The sequence below is a fragment of the Cyanistes caeruleus genome, chromosome 6, assembly GCF_971803275.1.
Source record: "Cyanistes caeruleus chromosome 6, bCyaCae1.hap1.1, whole genome shotgun sequence".
Lineage (NCBI taxonomy): Eukaryota > Metazoa > Chordata > Aves > Passeriformes > Paridae > Cyanistes > Cyanistes caeruleus.
In genome coordinates, this window is record NC_141706.1 from 6287948 (window position 1) to 6314246 (window position 26299).

General features: G+C 36.8%; 1 protein-coding gene across 7 annotated transcripts in view; it reads left to right on the plus strand.

Annotated features, from left to right (window-relative positions):
- The window catches only part of SBF2 (SET binding factor 2), a 230046-nt gene that overhangs the window by 144079 nt on the left and 59668 nt on the right, over positions 1 to 26299 (plus strand). For all 7 annotated transcript variants that reach the window (XM_086894739.1, XM_086894741.1, XM_086894740.1 and 4 more), the window contains exons 15-17: positions 643 to 752; positions 2245 to 2394; positions 23933 to 24001. In XM_086894739.1, coding sequence (XP_086750865.1) covers positions 643 to 752; positions 2245 to 2394; positions 23933 to 24001 — 329 coding nt within the window. The remainder of the gene's footprint in view (positions 1 to 642; positions 753 to 2244; positions 2395 to 23932; positions 24002 to 26299) is intronic.

Genomic DNA, 26299 nt, shown 5'->3' on the forward strand with positions numbered 1-26299 from the left:
ACTCCCTTCTGAACTGTCTCTCAGAATCCTTGGATATAAGTAGCTCATTATTATCTACTAGAAAGACATATCCTGAATTTACATACTGTTTATTTGATATTACAGAGGAAAAGAGAATGTTAGTTCTTGCATTCTGAATTTTCTTGAAAAATCAGGGCAAAACAGTGCATTAAGAAAATAAGATCTCAGCAATTTGGAATCTAGATAGAAGAACAGGTTTGTCAGGTTTTATTCCCTGTTGCAGAATTCTTGTCATGGCCATCTAAAAATAGTTATCTACTGCAACAAAATATGCAAGGCTGTGTAGCTCACTGCAGAACACACACACACACACATTTATTATTAATTTGTGCTTATTTGTGTATTCCATCAGTATGTTAGAGGTTATAATCTCTTTGTGCCTGTGTGAGACAAATAGTTAAGAGAATCAACTACTCCAGTTAAAATTCAGAGCACTCTCCTCTTCAGATGGTATAGGAAAACCAGAGATTTGGGATCCTGTGTTCCCATCTGCCTACAAATGGTATTTGCTTAACAGAATAAAATAGAGGACAGAGTAATTATTTTTTAAAGAAATTTGTGGTATTCTTTGTGGTTCTTGCAGACGTATCACAGACGTATATTCTTCTTTTTCTTTGTTAGTTTCCATAATGGAAAAAGGAAGCACAGTTTTCAACAGTGCACAAAGGCTGGAAGTTGTTAGAAACTGCATCTCGTTCATTTTTGAAAACAAATTTTTGGAGACTGAAAAGGTAATAAAATGAAATTTTAATTCTCTCAGATTACTCTCTGTTCTGTTAATGAGCAAATGGAGACTGGCCTAATCACAAAGCACATTTTGAAGTCTTGTTTCAAATGCTAAGGATTATTTTGTCCATTTAAATGAACGAAGTAAGCAATAAAAATAATCATCTAAATGCAATATTGTGCATAATATGAGGCTAATGGATTTGAAAACCTGTTTCTAATCCTACATGGGTGAGTTGAAAACCCTTTTTGCAGAATTTATTACTGTTATAAGTAGCATTGTCCACATCATTTTTTCTTTTAAAGAGGTGGGTGTATATTGGTCTAGCTGCACTCATTAGAAGGAGAGCAAACAAAAAGCATACATATAGTGTTTAGCAGCCAATGCTCTCTGGAAATTTTGAGCAGAGTCAATTCTGCTGGTTTTAAAAATCAGTAATTTGATTGAACTCAGAGATTAACATAAATATTTGGCATGTCTGTCTTCACTGAAATGTGTTAGTGACTTGTTACCCTTGACATTCTTATTTTCATTTACAAGTTACCAGGTTTTGTAAATTCTGTCCATAAAGTTTTCAGTTATTGATTGTAGAGCAATCACTCAAACTTACAATCAAATCTAATTCTACATATAAAAATGACTGTAAAATTATTTTAAGAAATTTTTTGATTTCTCAGGGAGGTATCACCTGTATATCTCTGACACTGTGCAGATCAAGATAGAAAATGAGATTTGCTTGATTTACGAGTTACAGTGTCAAGATGCACATGGGAAAAGTCCTAATGAAGTGTGTAGCTCTTTAAAAGAGTTTTCATCCAAGCAGAGCACAGTAGATTTTTACCTCATTTAACTTCGAGGCACTTGGGAAAGTTCAGTGGGTTTTTTGTCCCTTCATATTGTAAATTTTTCCTTAGCAAATAGGCTGCCTTTTCTTACTTACCTGTTATCTCCAGCCTAAAGCGCCCCAGCTGACAATTAATCACTGTTGTAGCATTTGCTGCATTTTAAAAACTTTGATATAAATACTCTGTTGGCCCTGGTTTAGGATAAACTGCACAACAATCTATTGGTCTCACTGCTGGGAGAGCTGTGCCACCTCTGAGCTTTGTCATCCATTGCTTGTCACCAAATGTGCAGCCTTAATGGGCAAACTCCAGTCCTGGCCTGGCTGTACAGGACTTGCTGCTCTCATCCACAATAATCCATTTCTGATTTCACATCCATTCAATGCCTGTCCATATTAAAGGGTTTCTATTTACAGATGTAGGTGAGAGATGCTGTTTAATGCATTTGGGGGAAAAAATGGGACAAGTTTAGTACTTGGTAACTCAGGCTAAATCAACCATTATATGAAAGTTTGATATTCAAGCTAATGGGTAATTTTCAGTGTTGTTCTTTACTGCTACTTGCAATTTCTTAATAAAAAATTAATGCTGTTCAGTGTGAGTAGTGGCATTTAAATTTATTTCCATGAAGTGAAATGTTCTTCTCTGCAGACCCTGCCTGCAGCTCTGAGAGCCCTGAAAGGCAAGGCAGCTCGGCACTGCCTGACTCAGGAGCTAGGCCAGCATGTCAAAGAAAACCGAGCAATCCTGGACCATCAGCAGTTCGACTACATTGTGAGAATGATGAACTGTGCTTTGCAGGTACAGTATGGCAAGGCTTTGGCCTTGATTGTCTTGCTCTTCTTTAGGATTAGGGTAAGCAAAATTGCTGAGAGAGTTGTGGAGAAGCAAAATAATTAAAATACTTAACCATGTCCTGCAACGATATAGCAGCTACTACTTCATGGTGAATTTAAATATTTTGTTGTTGAAAAAATAAAAGATGAAACACTCAGGTCTGTGCAGATCTGCCTAATATGAGAAGCAGAAAGAAAACTGTTCCCATTATTAATAATTTAGATACAACTTAGTTTTGGTAGATACTGAAATGATTTAACTTAATTGCTTGAAGTGGTTTTTTTTTTTTAATGAGTGTGTCTTGGCTTTTCCAGGTCATTTTCAGCCCAGAGTTCCTAAAATATTTATCAACCACTGCTCAGTTAAAAATCCCAAAAGTTTGTTTAAACATAGCTTAAGAAAGCATACTTTCTGCTTCTGTGGCTCCTTGGTGGCAGTTCTGCTTGTCACAGTGACATCTTAGTTTGTCAGAATCTCACTGCAAGCGTTTGCAGTTCATCTCCAAAGTTAATTCTACTGACAAATTATTATGAGCTGAATAAGCATCAATATATGGTGGCAGCTACCTATGAAAGCAAAATATGTGGGTGACTTCTTTTGACTTTCATTTAAATAATTGGTCTGTTTTACCTCCACTTGTTCTCAATTCATCATCTGAAATATTTTATTGACTTACATGTTTTCAGTCTCTTGTCTAAGAATGTAGTGGTATTTTTATTAATTTGTAATGTGATCACATTTGGTTATAATTTTTCTTTTTTTGACCCTAAATTATTCTGTCAGATTAGGGACTTGATGGAGGCTTTAGTATTTTAATCCCACTCTCCTCTAACCTACAACCCACTGAAATTGCTCTGCAGCAATTTAAAAAAGGTTGACCCACATTTTTTAGAAGGCAAGTACTAAATGCCACTTTCACTGAAGTGATAGAAATAAATTAACATTGACTGAGTAAATGCTACCTCAGGTCACCATCAAGTGAAAGTTTTATTGTCTGTTGCATTTCTTGTTTGTTCACAGTAAGATATTTTTCTTACTTGTGAGAGAAGTTCATCTTTGAGCAGTGGTCTTAAAAGCAAAACTACTTGCAGTCAGCAGATGAAAACTGAAGTTGACTGGCTAAAATTACACAGTACATAGAATCTGCTTTTTGGCACAGGTCTGCACTTTTTCCAAACTCTAAATTTCCTTAGAGCTGGAAGAAAAATTGAATTTATCTGTGAAACTCTGTTTCTCTGTCCAAAATCATGACTAATGGAGTATTGCACCTGCTGTGTATTCCAGAGTTAGAAATTTTCTTTCAAACCAGAAAGCAGAATTGTCTAGATGTGTCACAGAGTTTGCTTCTACTTTTTTGATCATTCCTGGGTTAAAAAAATCTAGATGTTTTTAGACAATAGGAACAAAATACAAATTCCCTTTGTTTACATATCTTAGAAAAATGATAGCAGAAGAAAATGAAATTTGCTTTTCTGATGAAAGAAATACTGACATTACCTGTTAATAAAATAATAAAAGCCAATTTTGCTCTGGAAGAAAAGCTTTTTTCCCATCCTGGTAATTTGAAGGCCCAAAAATGAGCTTAAGTTCAAGGAAATGAATGTGTCTGAAGAGTTACTGAAATTAAAATAGGCTTGTTTTTTCTCAGTAAAACTAGTAAATATAACTGAAATCGTGCAGGGGAAGGAGATCAAATAAGGAGGCACAGTCTTTATGCCTTCCCTCCCCACCTCCCAATAGTATTTTCATATCTTTGAAAATATGAAATGAAAGTTTTCATTTTTCAGGAGTAAGCTTGGCCAACATGAAAATATCTGAACTCCTGACACTGGGCAGTGAGTTAGAAGCAAGTATTTTTAACATCTATTTTTATGACATATGAAGTTATTTATGAAGATAAAAACATGATTAATAATTTGTCTATGCACTTTGCTCAAGTGTGTTATTTGAAACAATGTATAAATTGTGACATTTTGGAACTTCCCTGTATCAATTCAAGAAAAAAGCACATTATCAAAAACTTAAATAAGTTTGCCCTTGTTGCAGTGGGACTCAGCAAGTCAGCATTTTACTCTAGACACATGAATTCTGTTAGCTGCAGGTCGTAAGAGTGAGTAATTTAAGCACTGTTAAAAAGACACAAAAATCTAATTTAAGAAATGTGGTCTTAACTGGAGATGTAGTGAAGCTTTAGGGAAATACCACATTAATTCTTGATGGGGGTTTTGGGGAGAGTTAAGTTGCAGTAGGGCTTTCAGACCTCACTGAACTACTGGAATTGTGGAAACTGCCTCAGTCTTACCGCCAGATTTTTCTGTTAGCGTTATTGCACATTCCCATTGATTTCTGCAAGATGCAAACTGAAATCCAGCTGTGGCTGGAGGCACAGAGAGGGTGATCCAAGAGCTGAGAGGAAGGAAGGGAATGCCCTGGCAGGGTGGGCAGAGCCCTGCTCCCTGCCCGACACGCTGGGTAGAGTGGGATGTGTGTGCAGCAAGCTCCAGACCCATGGTTTGCCCTGGGACTCACCAGTCTCACCTGCTCATCCAGGTGGGAAATCTGGTGCTCTCCAACCACCAAACCTCTGCCAATGATGAGGGCAATTGTTGTAAACTCAGCACATCAACATTTTGCTGTAGACACATGAATTCTGTTAGCTGCAGGTTGTAAGACCAAGTAATTTAAATAGGGTCTGTTAAAAGACACAAAAACCTAAGAATTTCAAGAGATGCAGGTTGGCCATTTCTGGGAAGTCTTTTGGACTGAATTCTTTGTCTTACTGCGAAATGTTGGGTGTTACAAAATCAGGAAGATTGCACTCTGCAAGTCTAATGCAGAGCCTTCCATTGCTAGTCAAGATTTTTCTGATTGTCTGCTGTCAGGTTTTTTCATTTAATATAATATATTCTTTTTTTTTATTATTTTTATTTCACAAAAATAAAGGTCAGATGCTTTTTCAGAGCTTCTGTACCCTTGTTTTGTGCATGAGGAGCAGTATGTTAACAAAATGCTTGTGATAATCCCACCATGTATATTATTGCTGATCTTACATCTGCTTACATCTGCTGCCACAGGGCTTGAGAATTAAGGAATAAAATATTCTACTGCTGCTTCAAGTGAATAGCTATTTGATTTTAGTGACCAATTCCATAGGCTGTATTTCCCTAAGGATCTGATCTAGCCATTTTGCAACTGGGAGGAAGTGAGGGTGGTATTTTACCAATTTCTCTAGAGATGGCAGAACTTGGGTTTGCCACACCTCTGGTGGTTGTCAGCTTGAGTTCTCTCAGTCCAAGAGGGGCATTGTTTTAAACTGTTGTTCTTTCAACTGACAACAGGTAGAACCTGCAAATTTTAATATGCTTATGATTTGTGGAATAGTATATTAGAGTTTTGTATTGATCTGCCTTCTTTAGCAGCTGTGGTGGACTGTGGGAGGCCTTACAGACACAATTCAAGTAAGGTTTGATGTAGTGAGTCTGTACTCAAGTGTTAAAAACATGCTTTTCTGTGTCTGAGAAGGATTGACAATTACTGCTGCTGAAATAGAAGTGAGAGAAGTATTTCTGATCGATTTTAAAAGTAGGAAGATCAAAATTACATGGACATTGTAATGGTCATTGAATATAGCAGATACCTTCTGATGAGGGCAATTAAATCTCCAGTTATTTGCTTTTATTTCTGCTAGGAGTTGTCACTGACCACTTGCTGAAAACTTCACTGTCATGCCCTGAGTAACACTTTTTCCCCTGACAAATCATGTACTGTGAGAAACATTTAAATCAGACTGTCTTTCCATAGTGATTAATACCTTTGCTAGAGGAGCAGGAGCATTATGTTCTGTTCCATGTGTTATATCACTAAACTACTGTTAAAAAAAACCTGTAGTGTTGTGAAAGCTTAAGATAGTGATTGGCAATTCAGTTCATTCAAATAGATACAAACATTCATGCAGATAAAAATGTGAAATTACACCTCTAAACACTATTTCAGTTATACTTGCTTTCCTCTGCTGTGGTTACATCAGAAAAATTTGCAGTTCCACATAGATTGCTACTTCAAACATTTTTCTTTCTATTTTAATTTTCTATAATAACATTTGCTGACATCTCAGAAAAAAATACTTAAGTTTTTTAATGCAACTGAAAAGCCTTTTTTTTCAGCAGGGAAACACTTCTATGTAATTATGTTTTCAACAACACATTGTGCTTTGAATACTTGTTCAGAAATCATGGCAGAAACCATCTCAAGGCTCAATTTGCACACTTCTCCATTCATTCATTGCAGTCATAACTTGTCCAGAATTTCAGTTGTCTCTCTAACTTTCCTCTGACAGCAACAAGTGAACACTGTATTTTGAAATGTAGTTGCACTTAATTTGAAAAAGTAGTAGTAGAAGCAAGAAGAGGCCTGAATACGCTGTGGGGATGGTATTTGATAACCTGAAACAATTTCCAAATTAAAAAGACATTCAGAGCAATTTGCATAAAATGTTTAACAGTAATAGTAAGTCTTCCTAAGAAAATTTCTTTCTGGTGAAAGATTCTTTTCAAATAATGCAGGACTGTGAGACACCTTTGTTGGGTAGTTGGAACAGATAAAACTTTTTGTTTTGAAGGAAGAGCTCCAGGATGTTGTGGTACAGCACTGCCTCTCTAAGATGTTGGTCAGTAATATTGCCTAACTGCATATTAATCCTTTTGTTTGGCAAATGTGAGTCAAATTGGAAAACACATCTGCACCAGACATCTGGATTCTTCATCTAAATGTGGTCAGAGCAGGAAAAATGTGCATAAAACTGATAAATACGTAAATACTCTCAAAATTCTGGTCTTAAGCTTTAAGGAATGAGTGAATGATGTGATTTAATCTGACAGTTTCACAGTCACCAATGCTGGTTTAGGACCTGCTCCATTGTCACATCTGTGTCAACAGACACGTGTTGCACTACTGTAACTGAGAATATCTTTAGTAGTAAACTAATCAGTCATTGTTTTAGTGCTTTAGGTAGTTTCTGATAGATCACTGTGGCTTTCCAGTGTGGCAATAACCAGATGTTTATCTTTGAAATAGATTATACTGGATATTCTAGAAATAGCCTTGTATTTCACAACATGAAATGCAACCTAGTAGCAACCAGGACAAAATTAAAAACATAACCTGTGTTAGGTTACAACAAAGGCACATCTGGGCCCTCATCTGTTCTCCAACATTGGCCAAAAGCAGATGGAAGATAATACTGATGTATTTTGCCTCTAGAACTTTGCTTGTGTTTCTTCTATATTGTTTTAGTGCAATGAGGGCCTCTTTGTAGCACTTACTGTGCAATCTGTTGTGAAAGAAACTTTGATAGGCAAAATTAAAAACAATGGCATTCTATAAATAATATTAAATTTATTTTTCTTAGGCAAGTTATCTTTTGTATTATATTCTGCCACCAGATAAAGTTTAAAAACCTATCAGTCAGTTCTCAGAATTCAGAGGTTTACGAATATTGTCCAATAACAAGAAAGATTTTATTATTCCTGAGAGAAAATCAGCTCGGTGTGTGTGTCATATGATTCAAATTCTTGGCAATATGAAGGTTACATGAGCTAGCATTTCTCATATTTTATGTTGAAAACTATGTTGCTAAACATCTTTATTTTGGAGGGTTACAGTAGATTTCTCTCCTTTTGGACTTTTATTTCATGACCTGTCTTTTGTTACTCAGTTTGACTTGCATTCCTGGAAGCAGAGTCTCAGAATTCATGTTTGAAAAACAGCACTATTTTAAAATACTTTAAAAAAAAATCAGACATGAAGAGAAATCATGGGAGTTTAACAGGACCACACTTAATTCTATTAATTCATTTGTTATTACCAGTTTGAACTTTCTCATCATGTTAAATGTAGTAATGGTATTGTTTAAGTAGGGAAAAAAAAAGATATTCCAGTGTTTAAGGCTTGGGCTTCAAGCTTCCAGATTTAATTCTGTATTGTGCTGAACATGATTTTGGTAGGGTTCTTCTTGATCACATCATATGGTTTCTCTGATGCGTGATTCCCAGAAAGTAGAAATAACAACTTTATCATCCTGTTGACTTTTTAGGGGTCCACCTATAAAATTCTGGACTTAATAAAAGAAGTTTCTATTCCTGAACCTTTCTGATAATGTCTTTTTCCCAAGAGATTGCACAGTACCAGAATATCATTGCACTGATATTGAACTGATAGTGCTCACGTAATTTCTCTAGAAGAATAAATGGAAACACATTGTAAAAGATTGTATTGTCCATCAGTTTTCATTTTTCCTTTCTTCACTCTGAGGAACATACCTTTTGTTATCCTCATCCCATCTCATAGGATGGCCACAGAGTCCTGGGAGATTCCAGTCAAGGGCATCTCTCTGAAACCCAGAAAACAGAATTGCTTTCTTTGCAGGGCTGCCTGTGTGGATCTGTATCATGGAGTAGGGGAGTTGGTGTGTGCTGCTGTCATGGCACTGCCAGCTTCCCTATCCCTACTGGGGGTTGGGGACATGATTTTCTGAGCCTGAGAGAGTTTTCAGCCTGTCACTGGCTGATCTGTTTCCCAAGGGAAAGTCTTTGGGGAAACTTTTCTCTCTCAAGGACTGTTATTTGTAAATAGGTTTTGGTTCTCAAAACAATGTTGTACAGATGCTCTGGATGTGTTTTTCTCTTGTTCCACCAATGGGACCTGAGAGGTGTTGTTCCTTTTACCAGTCAAGTTAACCTATATTGGAACACCTTATAAAAGGGGCTGAAAACCCTGAAATAAAGGCTTCTGCCTTGCTAGGATGAAAAACCTCGGCTGTTGTGATTGAACCCATGCTTCTATTTCGTGTCCTCTAGCAACAGGGGGTCAGTCAGCATTCCCTACACTGCAGGTGTCAAGGGAGGTGACCCCTTTGGCATAGCAGTAACCATTCCTTGGGCTAGGACTCTCCCTGGATAGGTGACAGTGTCCAGGTGATTTCTTGTTGCATCCCTGGGGACCTTGGTGTGTGCAGTGCTGTCCCCAGCGAGGTGTCTGGCTGATTCTGCACGCATGCCTGTGCCCCAGAAGGGTTCTCTCCAGCTGTGCTAAGCTGCCTCTGTGGTTTTAGCAGGGATGGGTTTTTGATGACCAGGCAGCAGAAAACCATGGTTGCTTTTCACACTGGGACTGTGCCAGGAGTGCTGTTCAGGAATGAGCTTGTGTGTGGCAGGGAAATTCCTAAATTGCTGTTTTCCTGCAGACTTCCGAGACCCTGCTTCTGTTAATCTTGACTTCTGCGTGGACCTGCCCTGCATAACTATAGCACAAGACTGTTACTTAAGGAAAGGGAAAGAGAGGGATTAGCAGAAATGAGAGTCCCATGGCGTGCTGTCCATTCCTGCATCTGCCTTCAGCTTCCCTCCTGGCTTCTGACCAAAGCATGTGGTGTTCACACACTTCCTCCTCCCCTCGACGTGCGCACGTGCATACCAGAGCAGGCCCAGCCTGTTTTAAGGGTCTTTGCTTAATATTATACAAAAATATCAAATGATAGTGAGGTGTTGGTTTTAATACAAGAATCAGCAGAACTGTGACGTTCACCATGTGCACGTGAGCGGTGGCCCCAGCAGCTCCTCTGGTTGGTTGCAGCTTTGGGGCTCACAGGGGAATTTCCCTGAGCATCTCCCTGGCATGGTGATACAAACTCATCCATCCCAGATGGGTCTCTGTGCTGTTGGGCAGCTGGAGGAGTCTTTACTCAGGCTTTACTCTTCATGGATGTCTCTTTGTTGCTGGCCTTGTGTTCAACCCTGCCACATTTGCTGTTGGTGCAGGATGTGCTCCCCTGCATGCAGGTACCTCACTGAAACCATGGAGCTCCTCAGAGTGTTGGCATGGTAAGCTCTGACTGCTCTGAAGTGATCATTACTGTTAATTGTGGCCTTGTGGTTGCCAAGTGTTCCTAATAACTCCGTGTTCTGAATATTTTTGGTCGCCGTGATGAAAAGCAGACGTGTGTTTGTACTCTGCTCACTGCTGTAAATAAAACAAGTCTGGGTTAGGAGTTGTGTTGTTCTGCTGTGCAGTTGCTCTCCAGCCTGGCTGGGAAAGAGGTGAACTGATGAAAGGTAGTAAAAAACAAACAAAAACAAAAAGTCTTTCATGTTGGAAAGAATAGGCACTTTGCTTATATGTGAAATCAGTGACTACTGTTTTTACAGGTTTTATGTCTATAAAAAATAAGGAAGTAACACATGGAATTTTGGTTTTATCTAAGATGTTAGGTATGTTTATAAAGTGTATTACTGTACAGGCCCATCATTTCCTATAGATGTGTGTATAGCACTGTTAATTATGTGTACATGCACTTCATCTGCTCTGAGTGCCATTTAATGTGTACAGTAAGTGGCAGAATATTGCATGGTATTGATTTGCTGTACCCATGCAGTGACTGCACCACTGTGGCCACACAAGTGCACAGTCTGTTTTTAGGAAAAGGAATTCCTGTGTAACATGGTCTCTGATCTTCTTTCCCCTGCACTTCACCCTTCAAGAACCTGGTAAGCCCAGGTAGAGAAGCTGCAGTGAGACATCTCTGCAAGGTGTGCTGCCTTGCCCACCAGGAGGAACACACCAGCTAGACAAGTGGTTTGTTGTTTCTGTAAGGAATTTTATGAAGCTTCTGTTTCTAAGTATTTGATTTTTCAGGAATTTGCATAAAAATTACTGATGGGTGGCTGTAAGAGCCTCACTATTTTTTGCATACGGTCGTTTCTGAAGCAGAAGGAGGATGGAATATCCAAAGTCTTCTAATCATTTGGTTGCTGTCATGTTTGCATAACCTTTGGTTTAAACAATTGAGATCTTGGCAGCTTGCATTCAAAAACTGAAGTGTGGTGCTGAGATAAATACCATAAAACACAGGCCAGTTCTGGGTTTTGTCAGTGTTTTGTGTAAACTTTGACAAATGCATTAATATGACAAATAAACAGTAGTGAACTGTGTGCCATTTTAGAATAATTTCTAAGGAAAAAAAGCATAAAGATCAATTTCTTTACAGTAAAAGACCTTCCTCTGTTGTTACATGAAAAGTGTGTGCCATTATAAAACAAGAACACAAAGTAAAGGTGTAAACAAAAGAATATTTGACAATCTGCATATGTTGTAAAAAATTCTTGCAGCTGTTGACATTCTTTTTCAATATTACAGCCCAGAATTATGACTTAAATTAATTGGCTTTTAGGATGCATGGAAAATGCCATGTAAACATGCTTTAATGAGGATTTTTTTTTTTAGTAATTCCCTCCCTGTACTCAGTCATGGGGGCAGACTTTGGTATCTAGTGATCCAACAAAGTATTTAAAAATACTTGTAGAAAAATAAATAATTAATAAAAGAAAAGAAAAATAAATAAAAAATAAAAATATTTTACCTAATGTCTGTACAGAAAACAAACAAAACCCACAATCCCCTTTCCCCACCTCTCCCCTAATTCTTGAATTCTGAAGTCCAAAACTCCACTTGGGAGCTAAGAATTGGAATTGGAAGTGCCTGCTTAACAGTGTAAAGCCCCACAACGTTTGTAAATGAACAAATTGATTTGATTTTCTGTACAAATTATTTGACTTTAAGGACAAAAGCAGCTTCTTTTCATTAAATTAAGTCCTTTGGTCAGTTGTAACACCTTGTAAAACCTTTACTTGGAATGTTAATTGATTAAACATCATTTTAGAGAATATAAACCCCTCATTAAACATAAGTAAATTCCATACAATTGCCATGTAATATTCTCTATCTCTTCCAGGTAAATGGAATGAAATATCTTTCTAGATCTTATTTTAACCATAATAGCTATAATACACTTGAAATCCACTTGCATTATGAAGGTGCCATGATTTTCAGCACTTCTTTAGAAACTTCACATTTTTCCTTGCCTGCATTATAATACTCTGCTTGTAATATTGTAATTTCCAAATCCAGGATACAACCTGCATATGAAAACAGTAGGCGCCGAAACTGATTAATTTAAAATCAGTCCAGCAAACCATAATTAATTATTTCAACCAATTGAATGATAAGGTATTTTGTAGAGATTTTCATCAGAGTCGAGCACCTCTGTTATTGTTAAATCAGTGGTGAATTTTGACTGCACCATCACAGTCATGTCTTGTTACACAAATGGGCTCCAGCAGATGATGCAGCAGCATCATGCTTGTGCACCCAGCTCTCACCCTGAGTATTAATTAATATATTATTATATCTAAGTATTATATTAATTAATAATGTAGATCTTCATTATTTTAGCTTCTGTGCATAAGAGAAGATTCAAAGAAGGAGAAGGATGGTAAGTAAGAGTATTTGAAGTTTTTAGTGAGTTGTTGACTAGCAGCACCTGGCAGGAATGAACCAAAAGCTACGCTCCTCAATGTCCTTGCAAAATCATAAAAAACAAGATCTAAAATTTTAGCAGCATAAGGAGTTTGGACAAAATGTGGCCATCAACACTAGCATGGCACTGAAAGACAAGGGGTGCTGTGGGATTCATGTCAGCTATGATAGTGAAGGTCTTCCTGAAAGCTTGAGGATTTCTTTGCTACTTAGAGCTGCAGATAAGATAAAAGGAATGAGAAGATGGTTAAATGCATCAGGATATCTACTCATATTTCTTGTTAGGAAGAGACACAGATAAGAAATACTTATCATTTGAGTCATCACATTTATTGTACATGGCTAGTACATGGATAGTTCTTGCTGATGCAGTGTGTTTCATTCAGTATAAGCACTAAATAATGCCATGCTGTCCAGAATTTATCTGTTGATCTTCAAAATTGTGTTCTGCACTCATTTGGTGATTTGCTAGTGTGTGTTCTCTGGAATTGGAGTCATGCTGGTTTTAGGATGCCAAAGCCATTGCTAATGCTTAAACCTCTCAGTTTTTGTTTTCACTACCCATTCTTTTTATCCAGCCATTCCAATCCAGCTCATCCTTCGGAAAACTACAAACATGAATTGTGAGGAAAGAATTCCAAGCAGTATTGTGGGGACATAGAACTTCACTAGTATTTCACTCTACCCCAAGGTACAGAAGTCTAATTAAACTTCTTGTTGCCATTTACTGTGGTTACATAGCAGAGCTGCCCTTTCTGCATTTTTGCTTAGAATGTCAATGAAATAAGAACAAAACAGGTGTTTGGAACAAAACATTCTGGAAGGAAGATCAGATAGCCTAGGAGAAGATTTGTCAGGGTTTTAAAATGGATTAACTAGCAATCCAAAATCTGGCAAAGAAGGCTTTTTCTGTGGCTAGTTAGCTGGATGTTGCTACTAGCAGTGATTTAGAAGGCTATGGAACAGAAAGGGATCATATCAAGATTTCCTAGAATTTGTACCAAAGAAAGAATTTTGCTGGAAGGCAATGCTAGTACATTTCTGCTTCTTTGGTCCACACAGCAAGCTCAAGGATGTCTTTTCTCCTCTGGCTGTGTTTGCTCTGCCAAACAGTTTTTATATAGAACAAGAATTTTTTTTAAGGACATCCAAACATGCCTCTTCAGCTAAATGACCAACTACTACATTTTGTGAGTTTACTTTTTTTCTTCTGTAACCAAAGTTGGAGGAGTTACTTCATGGAATTCTAACCTTCTTATTTCTTGAAGCCATTTAAAAATCTCAGAGGAAAGTACCAATTCAGCAAGCTTTAAGACTGAAGGATTCTGAGGTTCTACAATTGCCAGTTCAAAATTGGTTTACTACTTCTTCCATTGTCTTTATCTCTTAAAAAAAAATGCTTCATGCTTGTTTTCACTTGGATTCTTGGAAAGGCAAACATTTTGTTAATAATCAAGAAATTAATTTTTAATAAATGCTTCATAAGAAATAGTTCCCACATCTCCTGTACATTTGTCATGCTTTTATTATTGAACCACCAAAAAGTGTGAGATATCAAATAAAATCTGTATTTGTATGAAAGAGGTGGCTGCACTCCATGCACTGAAAAGTACAATCAGAAAGTTTAAAATACTTAACATTAAATAAAAACATTGTATTTTCTATGTTTTCCCTTTTCATAGTTTAAATATTTGTATTAGAATATATATTTTGTTGATGTTATCTTGGAGGGAGCACTTCAATAAATCAAGCAGGCTTAAAATTTCTGAATCTCTTGGGCTTTTCAGGCTTTGTAGCAACATTCTTCCTTGATCACACAGATTCAATGTGTTAACCAAGGTGGACACTGCTCTTCAACATACTTGATTAATTACATGATTAAGTAATCATGCACGACATAAATCTTTCAGTTTCCCAAATTTGCTCTAAGTATTCTTTTCTGTGAACTGTTTATCCTTGTAATGACTTTATTGCTGGATTTTTTTTTCTCCAGAAAAAAATCCCAGAAAAATGGGATATTTCTGATAATGGCTCTAGTAACATGATTTTTTCACGATGTGCTGCGTGCCTAATTCTGGTTCTCGTTACAAGGTTGATTTTTGGATTAAGCAACTTCTACAACAACTTCCATTAATGTTGTTAAAACTGCACTGCTCTTTGAAACATAACAGAAGATTTACATTCCAGCCTATTAGGGAACAGAGAGGTCTGGCAGTGGGGTTGGCAACGAGGGATTTTAGGTTCTGTCAAGTTCACCAGCACAACTAATACAGTGCGTCATCTGTGTCTGAGCATGGAAAAGCCCTCACTGGATGAATTTGAGATTCAGAACCTTAGAATTACCTCAGAAAAACCCACAAAATGCTCCTTGTCATCCTTGAAATTCTGCAGCCATTGCAGGTCATCCCAAGAAATATCCTCTTCCAGCAGCTGACACTTGTTTCATGGATCCAGAAATGGAGCTGCACCAACAAAGGCGATCCAAGAAACTTCTTCCAGGAGCAGCTGGTCGGTGTCGTTCGTGTTGTCCTTTGGTGCAGCTGTACACAGACTATCTGGTGCCCCTGCCAAAACTGTAGGAAAGCTTTCCAGTACTATCAAGGTTGGCTTAAAAAGCCCAAAGTTACCCTGCAGCAGGATACGTATTTTCAATACGTATTGAAAAGAGACCCCGTTTTGGGCATTTGGTGGAAAATGCCTCTGAGGCAGAGCTACAGCCAGGCAAACATGGGCCTGGGTTCTCAGGAGCACCTGCCAGAACCCTGTGGATGCATCTGATGTAGATACAGATACATAAAATTGGCATCAGCTTTCTTGCCAATAATTTCTATCTGCGCTGGTTGAGCGCATTGTTTTCTCTTTGTATATTTATTTAGGCTTTGGGATTCTTTCAGTTGTGCACTTTCCTGGTAGCTTTAGTCTCTTGGTTCAGATCCATAAACTTCCTAATTGTCTTGTTCTTTTGCCCCTGCTGTAACTCTTTGTGAGACTAATGTTTTAGGATTTTTGATTTGGTTTGACATGTATAGCACAGCACGTGGCTCCCAGTGCTGTCCATATGTATTTCATGTTTCCACATGGAATTACCCTGTCCCTTGTACAGACCTTTTTTGTCTTTGGGAGGCTCAGAAGGCTCTTTCAGTCTGTGTTGCCAGTCAGCAGCAGTCCTTCCCTCCAGCGTATTTAGCACTCTCCCAGATTTGATGTCAGTCAGAAATATGATGAAGATGCATTTCATGCCATTTTCCATTTTGTTAATGAAAATACTCACCACAGTATCAGGCCCTGAAAACAGGATTCAGAACCACCTGCCTGTTAAACCTTGAGCCTGACAGTGCAGTCAGTTTTCCAGTCTTTGATCCAGACTTCTCTCCCAGCTTGTCTCCAAGGGTACCAAAGGAGCCTGCAAAACACAGGCTGCTCTTTCCTCAGATACAGAGCTTGGTATTTCATTGAAGAAGATGGTCCAGTTGTCTTTGGTTTTTTGTGTTCTAAATCACTTTTGTGTTCTTCCTGTGTCTGGAAATGGTCTCTATGAGGACTTGCTCCCTTCCATCCAGCCTGTGGCTCCCCCAAACCTGTTCCTTGCCTTCTTTGAATTGTTGTCACAGATTTTATTTCTTGTTCCCCAGAAAATCTGTTGGCAAGAGACTGAGTCTCCCAAGGAGAAAACCTTGGGGATTAGAAGTTCTCTTTCCTAAGATGATGTAATTGAGGGTTCTTAGCATAAATAAAAAAATTATTTTGCTATCACGTGCTATTCAGTGGAAAATTTTCAGTGAGCCCTACTTCCAAGTTGCATTTCATCAGACACTGTTCAGTTTCTCCATAGTGAAGTAGATCCAAAATCTTTTGGTAGCTGATTTGAACCGAGCATCGGCTCATTACGTGACAGAAGATGGATGTAAAATTCCACATCTATCCAAACATTATTATTCTAAAGTGAAAAACTGATTTTTCAGTGAATCACTTTACATACCCATATAAATCTCATTTATTTTTTTAAGAGTTCATTCCTGTTAAGTTGTAAAAATTGTACAGAATGTGTACTGATGATGTGATGCATTTTTATTAAAAGTATGTGAAATGAAACTTAGAAAAGAAGAGTAAAATGAAGTCAAGCAAGGTGAATGTATTTGTACATATTGGAAATTTTATGACTTTGCTTTAAAATTTAGGAGAGGAGATGCTGCTGGGAGTAAAGATGTGTTCTGTGTACTTGTGAACTGATTTGTTAATATGTAGCTGGACTATACTGTAATATGGCATCTATTTTAATAGTTCTTTTAATGTCTTAAGCATTTCTCTGTTGTTCCTTAACTCAATTAAACAGGCTTTTCTGTACAGCAGTTTACAGAATATCCTGTGTTAATGTTTTGCAGTGGCTGCAGAAGTGTTTTGGTCTACCAGGGCTCTAGGAGTGTACACTGCAGTTCCTAGATATATTATGAATTAATCACCCCCTCCAACTGAGCAGTTAATGGATATTGATCACTTTTTTGTCATGAATTGCGATGTATTCTATCATTTGAGTGTTGTTTGTCAAAACTTTTTACAAATTGCTGTGCAGGACCTTGTATCACAGCTGGTGTAGTTTAAGGTTTGGACAGAGTCACTGTGAATGAAGCCCTGCTGTGAAATAAAAGTCAAAAGGCATCTTGGCATCCCAACCATTTCCTTGGGAGAAGATTACAGACTGAGTATGTTGAACTTTATTGCCATGGGCCTCATGACAGTATTCAGAAACATGCATGGCATTTCTGTTAAAGAAACTCAGATGTGCTGAGACGCGAGGGATGGCATTCTTGTTTTTATCAGTATCTTGCAAAAAAAGTTACATGTTTTTAAGCTTTTGGGGTACAGGAAAAATACAGTGACAAATGTGTAATTTATGCACATAAAAATTGAGGTTCCTGATCTCCTAAATGTAATTTGTAACAAGGAGGAGGAAATGACTAACCTCAAGCCTAGACGGAAATGTATTTATTGAGAAAGCGTGGGGGTGGGGGTGGGTTTGACAGCTCTTCTTTGAGTGAAATGTTGTTTCTTGTTTTCACTTGCTGTGAAATCAGGAGTAGGATGGGGCTGCACAGAGAAAAATCTGTTGCATTTGCTAGCTTGTGAATGTGTGGAGTAAAGCAAAAGGAACCTTAACAACCACCGAACACTTTGTGCATCTGTAATTGCTTCTCAACTGCCTTGATCGAATTCTGTCCCTTATACCAGTATGCTTCAAGGGCAGGTGAAGACAAACATGAAGTTCCTCAGGAAGTAAAATACCTCTAAGATAAAGCTGGATCTCCTGCCTGGAATGGCAGCTCTACAGTATCTTGCACATCCTGTTGCTGACAGGATAGGTTTCTTAATTAAATGGTCACTGCAAAGGCTTCTGATCAGGCAGAAAGATCACAAAGTCAAAACAGATCAGTGAGGATTCTCCTGGGTTGGGTGCTGTTCCTTTGTCTTCTGCACTGGCATCATCACTCTGTGGTGGCCACAGAGGGTGAAGAGACTGTTCCATGTAGCAGAATTCAGAGCACAGGTCAAGTCTGGGATCTGGATTTCGTGTTCAGTTGTCGCTGTCAGACCAGGCAGCAGAATGAGATGCTGCTCATCAAAAGCCCAGAGAGTGATCCTGATCTGTGTTAAACCTGAAAACCAGAGACAGTAAGAGAGTTCTTGTCTTGGTTTTATTAACTGTGAATCCCTGCAGCAATGTTTAGGTAGAACAGAAATCTAATTAATTTTTGTTAATGAGTGACACATGAAATGTATTAGAGTTATTTATGAAGGAAGAGTTGGTTTTTGTGAATTAATACTTTTGAATAGCTCTTTATATTCTTACCAAGAAGAGAAGTTTTAAAAATAATGAGAATTTTGTAAGGCTGTATCTCCCAAATTTTCAGCTTGTTGTTGTAGTTCTGCCAGAGATAGGGCAACAGGTAGTCAGCTAGATGGATTTTCTCAGTATGTCTACTTTTCATCCTGTTTCTCAGGTCCCAGAAGTGTTCTACTTAATAAAATTGTAGCTGCTTCAATCAGGTTTGATTTCACCTTTGTCAGCAAATAAAAAAGGAAAAGTTTGATCCCACTGTAAAGCAGAGCAGCTGGCATTGATGGTAACTTCACTGGGCAAAGCTCTATGTGAATATTAGCAAGAAAATAAATTCATATTAATTTTCACTGAAAAAAAAAAGTTTTGCTTATGATTCCAATAAGAAGATTTAAGACTTTCTTCTGAAGTTAATTATGTGATGCTAGTAAAGGCAATATAAGTGATTACATTGTCATATTGGCATTTATTCCAACAAACTCTGTAATTTTAACTATGGCTTTATCTGTGAAGTTAAAACTTGTAAGTTAAATATTTTTAAAAGTTATTTTGGAAATTCCAAGTAGGACTGTGTTTTTTCAAGACAGCATATAATTATATTAGCTATAATCCAATATTGTTAAATTGTCAGTTTATATACTTGCATTTTTAATTCTGCAAAGATTGATTATAAAGGACATTGGTGGTAAATTAAATTTACATAGAATAGGTTTTCTTTGATCAAACCCATCATTTTTAATAGTTGAATTACATTAATATTGTATTTGTATATGAATGAATAAAAATTATGCAGATTTTCTAATGAAAATTTAAAATAACCTCATTAATATTAAAGTGTAATTATGAATAACATTGTAGTTCTACCTGAATATCTATTCCTTTTAGCAAAGAAAACATTTTTTCTAAGCTGGACTGTAACTGCTTTATATGAAAGTAGTAGCTTGTGCATTAGGATTGACAGTTCATATTTTGAAAATATAAACTGCATCAGTAATAACAATTCTCTGATTCAGTAAAACCCTGCCCACATAATACATCTGTAAGAATTAGAATTAAATCCTGACACCAGTGAAGTGAGCTGTTGAATTTGTAACTAAGGTTTCACCTGTAATTTGTGGCCGATGTTCTGCATGTGGTTACACATGCTGACTTAACAGTTCTTGGGTTAGTGCTTTAAAAACACATCTGATCCTAAAGTTTCTGCCTTTTTAAAAAAAAATAAAATTCTTTTTTTCTTTTTTTTTTCTTTTTTTTTTTTTTCTGGATTAATTTTGAGCTTAGTCCTGCAGGGTGATGAATGCTCTTCGTATGCCTGAAAATTGACTTCAGTTACTCTCAAGAGGGACAGTGCAGTGTTGAGCAGCATTTTTAACAGAGCATGCACACATCCTACTGTGCTGCCAAAAAGGAATGGATCAAGTGCTGCCATGTTCAGCTTTTTACTTTGGATGCATTCACTGCATGCTACGGTGATTTCATGCAATAGTCAAGCCTGTGGGGAATTCCATGTATTTATGGTGTTCCTGAATGTAAGGAAAAATTGGATCCCAGGTTTTTGGCGTACTCGGATTTCTGCAGATTATTAAAAACGTGGTGTCTGTTTGAAAAGCTTAGAGCCTAAAGCAGAATGGATTTTAATGCAGGAAGATACTGTATCGGGTAGCAGTTAATGAGAGAGACTATCAAGATGAATTTCAAAAGAAAATTCCACCTCTAATGTTATTGAGGTGTTCCATACATGTCTTCTAGATTTTTATCATGTGACTAAGAGCAAGCAGAAATCCCTAGGTGAGAGTTGTTGTTTAATGCAGGAGGAGAAGTAATTTTTGTGCACTGTCACAGTGCTTCACTGGCTTGGGCTTGCTCTTGTGGGATATCAGAGGGGCTACCAGCCTTCTTGAACCTGCATGTCCAGGAGCAGATCAAGGAAGATCTTTTCCTGGGGTGGCTTTTCCCAGCTGTTCATCACTAGGACCACGCTGCAGAGGGATCTCAGTGTCATGGTGGTGTACAGTACCCTGTTTTCCAGGCAAGGATTCTGGGCACTACCTGTTCTGAAGCCAAGAGTGAGGAGCAGAGTTGACTCTCTCCTCCAGCACCAAAAGCCTAAGCTGCCTACCAGATTCCAAAAGCCATCAGTTCCTCCCCATATCAGTCCCATGTGTCCAGCCAAGCAGTCAGAATGTGTAAATATTAAAATCTGTAAATTCCAAGCTCTCAGCTCTGCAATCCGATGGCAATATCGAACCACCAGAGTTTTGCTGCGTATTTAAACTGACTGGAGTATAAAAGTAATTCACATGCATTGTCAAAGTAAGTGATGTAAGGAAAAACATTCTCCTTTTATTATTCACTTGTCAATTCAGTGTAGCAAAGCTATTTTAAGTGTACATGAATTCCTGTAACACTTCCAATCTGCTACAGAGTTCAGCAACTGTCTGGATATAGGATCAGTATGGCCAGGACAATGTGCCAGGTTTTCACTCAATTAGGCATGGATTCAAAGTAGTACTCTGCATATGTCATGGTTTAATCTGTATTTCACTGTTAAAGGCCGTTGGTTTTTTGGTGATTAATTTGCTGAAAATAATTTTTGTTCACCAGATGTGTTACAGCTTCATTTTGTGCAAATTAGATGGAAAAGCTTTGATTATTTTATGGTATCTGATTTTTGTCTACTTTTGTAGCAGCAGTAAGAGATGTTTTTCACAATTGGTAAAGACATTATATATAAGGCAGCTGGATTGCATTGTTTCAGGAGTCTAAATTAATTGCCTAAAACACATATATGACATTTCCAGTACTTTGGTTTGTCTGTAAAATTGAGAAGCTGAGATTTCAGTAGAATATCTCTTTGAACTGTGGCATTCTGTCTTGCAGCTACAAAGCAGGTAAACAGTTAATTACTTCCACTCATCTTAAAACAACAGCATTGTAATTTATTCCTAACTGAGATCGATTTGTATTCCTTGTCATATCCAGGAGAAGAGAAAAAAATATATAGAGATAATACTTCCATACTACAAGTCCATGTACTGCTGAGATGGAATATGTGGAGAATTTCATACTTGAAGGAAGGAATGGAAAAATAATCTAATGTGTTGTTTATATGATGATGATATATATCTTTGAGACATATGTTAGCTCTTGGAGTATTGAATGCTCTCTAGGTGAAGATACATTGCTCAGTTTTTATAAAGATATTTTTATGTATATTTTGGATAAAAGCCCAAACTCCTTCAAATAGTTTGAGCTAAGGGATTAAGTAGGTAACCTGAAATTGAGGATGGATTATTTGATACCTGGTTACAAATAATTATGGACAGAAATAAGATATGTATTTCTTTGTAAGCTGTTGCACATTTCTAAAGATTGGAAAGTCAAATTTTAAGTGGGAAGCATTCTTGTTAAGTGAAAAAGTACTGAGAATATTTATCATATATTAAACTAAAAATGTGTGTGCTATCTTCCAAATGGGGATTAAGGATGTGGATAACAATAGGGAATAATGCAGAAATGGAAAATTGAAAGCAGCTGAGGCTGTGTCCTTTAGCCTTATGCTCTGAGATCTTACAAACTAATTTGGGTTTGCTATATTCATGCTGCAGTACTAAGAGGCATCATTGAGACATTTATTGAGTTTCTCAGTGTCCATTTTTGTTACTTTTCCTCTACCAGACTGGAAGTGTGTTATGAAGTGTGAGCACTTGCCAAGCTCGTGCTGTCCATGCACAGTTGACATTCATGCATTTGTGCAGAGTGAGACACATTGAGACCCTCAGTAACTCTGTGCAGAAATAAACTTTCACAACTGTGAACTTGTTGTATCCCTTTTCAGAATATATGTGTGAGCAGTTTTCTAAATGCTGCTGTATTTAACCATAATGGACATTGGCATTCCAGTTAGGTGAGCTTGATTAAAGTAATAGAAGATGAAGGATTTGTTACTGAAAAGTCACAAAGGTTGAAATAGGCTTTAAAATTATGAGAAGCAAAATAGTCTTGTGATGAGTTTTTTTGGTCTGCTGTTTTAAACCTGCAATCCACAGTCACTCTGCAGTCATTTAAGAACAAAGAATGAGATGGATACAAGTAACATCCTAATGATGCTTAACATTATTGTTGTTTTTGTAACGTAGATTTCATATTTCTGCTATCACAATTGGCTGATTCCAGTTTTTGCTAGTTTCTCTGTTTTAGATAACTCTTACAGGAGATGAAGGCATGAACATAAAGTCTGGCAGAGGAACACTTGAGATATTTCAATTTTGGCATTTGGTCAGTTCTTACAGTTAATAGGAGTGGTTTGAGTTGCACGGTGTCCGCTGTAACAATGATGTTAAAAATATTAAAATAAATTGTTCAGCTGGAAATGTTGGTTGCCCATTGATCATCCAGGGGCACAATGGTGATACATTTGTCTAATACAACTATGTGTGTTATTGTGTTCTGTAATGGTGGCAAAAAGACCTGCTGAAAAAACACTTAATCACTTCTTTAAAAAGTATAATTTTTAACTCCTGTTGGGTATTTTTTGTTTTGTTTTGCTTTTTGGGTTTTTTTTTATGGTCATAAAAATTCAAGTAGTTTGTTTCTTAAATATTAAGTTACATTCCAATTCTGCTTTCTTTTAAAAGACTTCCGTAGTAAAATCACGACTTTCATCAGCACAATTACTAGTTGATTTACTTTGGCATACCCTTCTCTGCCTAGAGAGACATGAATGACACACTCGACTGTTAAATGAGGCATTCAGAGACTTGAAGAAAATGGGTTTTCATCTTCTTTTAAAGTTAACCTTGTGCCAAAATTTTGTAGAGGCTGTGGAGGTGATTGTTTCATATTGCATAAATGTCACTTCCTTCACGTAGACGTTTTGAAAGGACATTCTTTGGTCATCACATCACTTCCATTTTAGTCAGGTTTGCTCTTGGCCCAAATGGAAGCAAGCTACCTTTTTATTGTTTGCTAAATGAGGAAAATTTTCCTTATTATGTATAAACTATGTCAGTGAATTTGTATTTCAGACATATGAATGAGAAATTAGCTAATAAATTTCTAAAGTGGGGAAAGATTACAGCAATACCTTTCTAGGAGAAATCATGAGAAGATACAGATATATAAAGATAGATAAAGAGATATATATACACACACATGAATATGTGTTATTTTTACCTGATATTGAATGATTAAAGATTATGTTGTGTGTCAGTAGGATGCCAGAGGAACTCCATAAGGCAGAAATGAAATTACAGTACATTAAATGGTTTTGCTTATTTTCTTCTTTGTTTTTTCTTGCAGGATTGTTCATCTTCAGAAGAATACAGCATTGCTGCAGCATTGCTGCCTCTGACAACTGCCTTCTATAGGGTAAGTTTCTATTGCAAACCACAGCTATTTTGTATTTGTTTTACATCACATACATTGTTAAAATGGAGAAAGGGATGATAGGAGATACATGACAGGTAGGAAGATTCATTCTAAAATATATAAATGTCAGTGAAAATCATCAAATAGACTGGCATGGACATTATTCCAGAAGGATATTTATTGATGTTGGGTCATTATGATGATGAGACATAACACCCAGAACTAAATGCAGGCTACATGATGGGTTAGAGAATTATCATTGAATTATACTTAGTCACTAAAATAATAGAAAATAATAATTTCTGATGTTACTCTGTAAAACCTATTTATTTCAGTACTTGTGTGTTTAATTTGGCATGATAAACATACACTGGCCAATTTAATGCAATGGCCACTGTAGTACAGTTGGCCAATAAAATACTTGGCCAAAAGTACAAGTTTTCAGTCTGTGTAATTGTTAATTTTGGAGGATATTATGAATGGGTTGTTTCAACTTTGTATTTGTTTTCAATTTCTTTTTTGGGTTTCTTTCTGGGGAGGAAAGTACCTAATGTTTGATAGTGGCAAAAGACAATATTACAGTAAATACAAAAATGTAAATAATGCAAATTTTATAAGTAGTTATTTCAGAAGCAGAACTCTTGTAGTATGACTGTATTTGTTTTAGTGTCCCAATACAGTAGTGTTTTCACCAGTTCTGGGTAGCTCCAGTCCTGCTTTTTAGGATGTGCATACCTGAGGAGATAAGTTCAGAATGTGGACTTGCTTGCAGTATTAAAGAAATTTTATTTAATGTGATTGTTGTTATACAACCCAGTTTGTGAAATAAGTGCTTAGTCATTGGTAATTGGTACACTCTGATATTGCAAAACAGTAGTTGCTTTGGCAGCTTATTTACACATTTGTGCTATAGAAATTGAAAAATGCAACCTTCCACTTTTCAGATGGCCTATGAAGCATTTAGGAGTAGCCAGAAGTAAAATGCAGAAAGTTCCCTATTTTAGCTGAATGGAAACCAAGGTTTCTGCAACAAAAAGCTGAGAAATCAGTTATTTTTAGTTTAAATTATGTATTCTCATCCATTTCTGGGTTTTTTTTAACTAGAAATATATTCTGTCATGTTGTTTTTAGAATTAAAAATGTCGTAATTTACCAATCATGGAAACCAGAATCATCTGTTGAAATCAAGAGCAATTTTGACAAACTTAAATGTGGAGATTTCTTGACATTTCTTATTTAAACTACTACTTAACAACATGTGTAGAGCATGAAGTGGCAAAAAAGGAGGAAAAATCCTCTTCTAATTATTTGAACTGTAAAAAAGTTTTATTTAAATGTGTTTTAATTTAGTTGTGGGGTACATAATAACCCCCAACTGCTTTTAGGGAAGAGTGCACAGGGTGTTTTCATTCTCTTATGTAAGGTAGCATGGTGAGATGGTAAATTTTTCAATCCCATCAAATAGACTTTCTCCCATCTTTTGATCAAAGTTTATCTTTTTCTCTTCCCTCTGGTTTGAGTCCTTCAGTAGCAGATTTGTTCTTTCACATTTGCTGCTGCCACAAATACTTAATTTGAGAGAAGAGCTAATGAGCTGCAGAAATTTCTCTCTTCCCTATTTTATTCTTACTACTGCATAAATTCTACATTTTGAAGAAACTTCTGTTTTCTTTTTATTTTTACTTGTTTTTAGTCTTGCTTATAAGAATAGCCAAGAGAGTCTACATAGCTGTTTACCTTGAGAGGTATAGGGAGTGTTTTGAGGTGTTATTGCAGTTTGGTTAGGTTCCTACCTAAGTTTGATCAAGCAGGTAAGCAAAAACAACCCAAACAAGACAATAAAAAGAGACTTTTAAGTGTAGTATTAGGAGTTTTGAAATAAGCTTAAACAAATTTTGATTTCACCATCAAGCAGAGAAAAAATCTGGATTAAATATAAAATATATTTAGGTAATTTCATCTACACACTTATATTTTTTGGTAGGGGTACCAAGATCTCACGCCATTTCTCTCACAGAAAGTTCTCTAAAATCTTTTTTTTAATAGTCTAAACTATTTAACTCTAAAAATACACTCAGGAAACTGTGAGTCCCTGGATGGAAGAAGCATAATGAGTTTTTTAATGTGCCTGACCTGAATTAAAAATTAAAATAACCTGACTATTAACTTGCAAAAGCCAGCTGTTAATGCATAATAGAAAAAGAATTTTGTTTTTCCCAGATCTAATCCTCAGGTTCAGTGATGGTCCCCTTTGGTATGTCCCATTAGATACAATTCTTTGGCAAAAGTACTTATTTT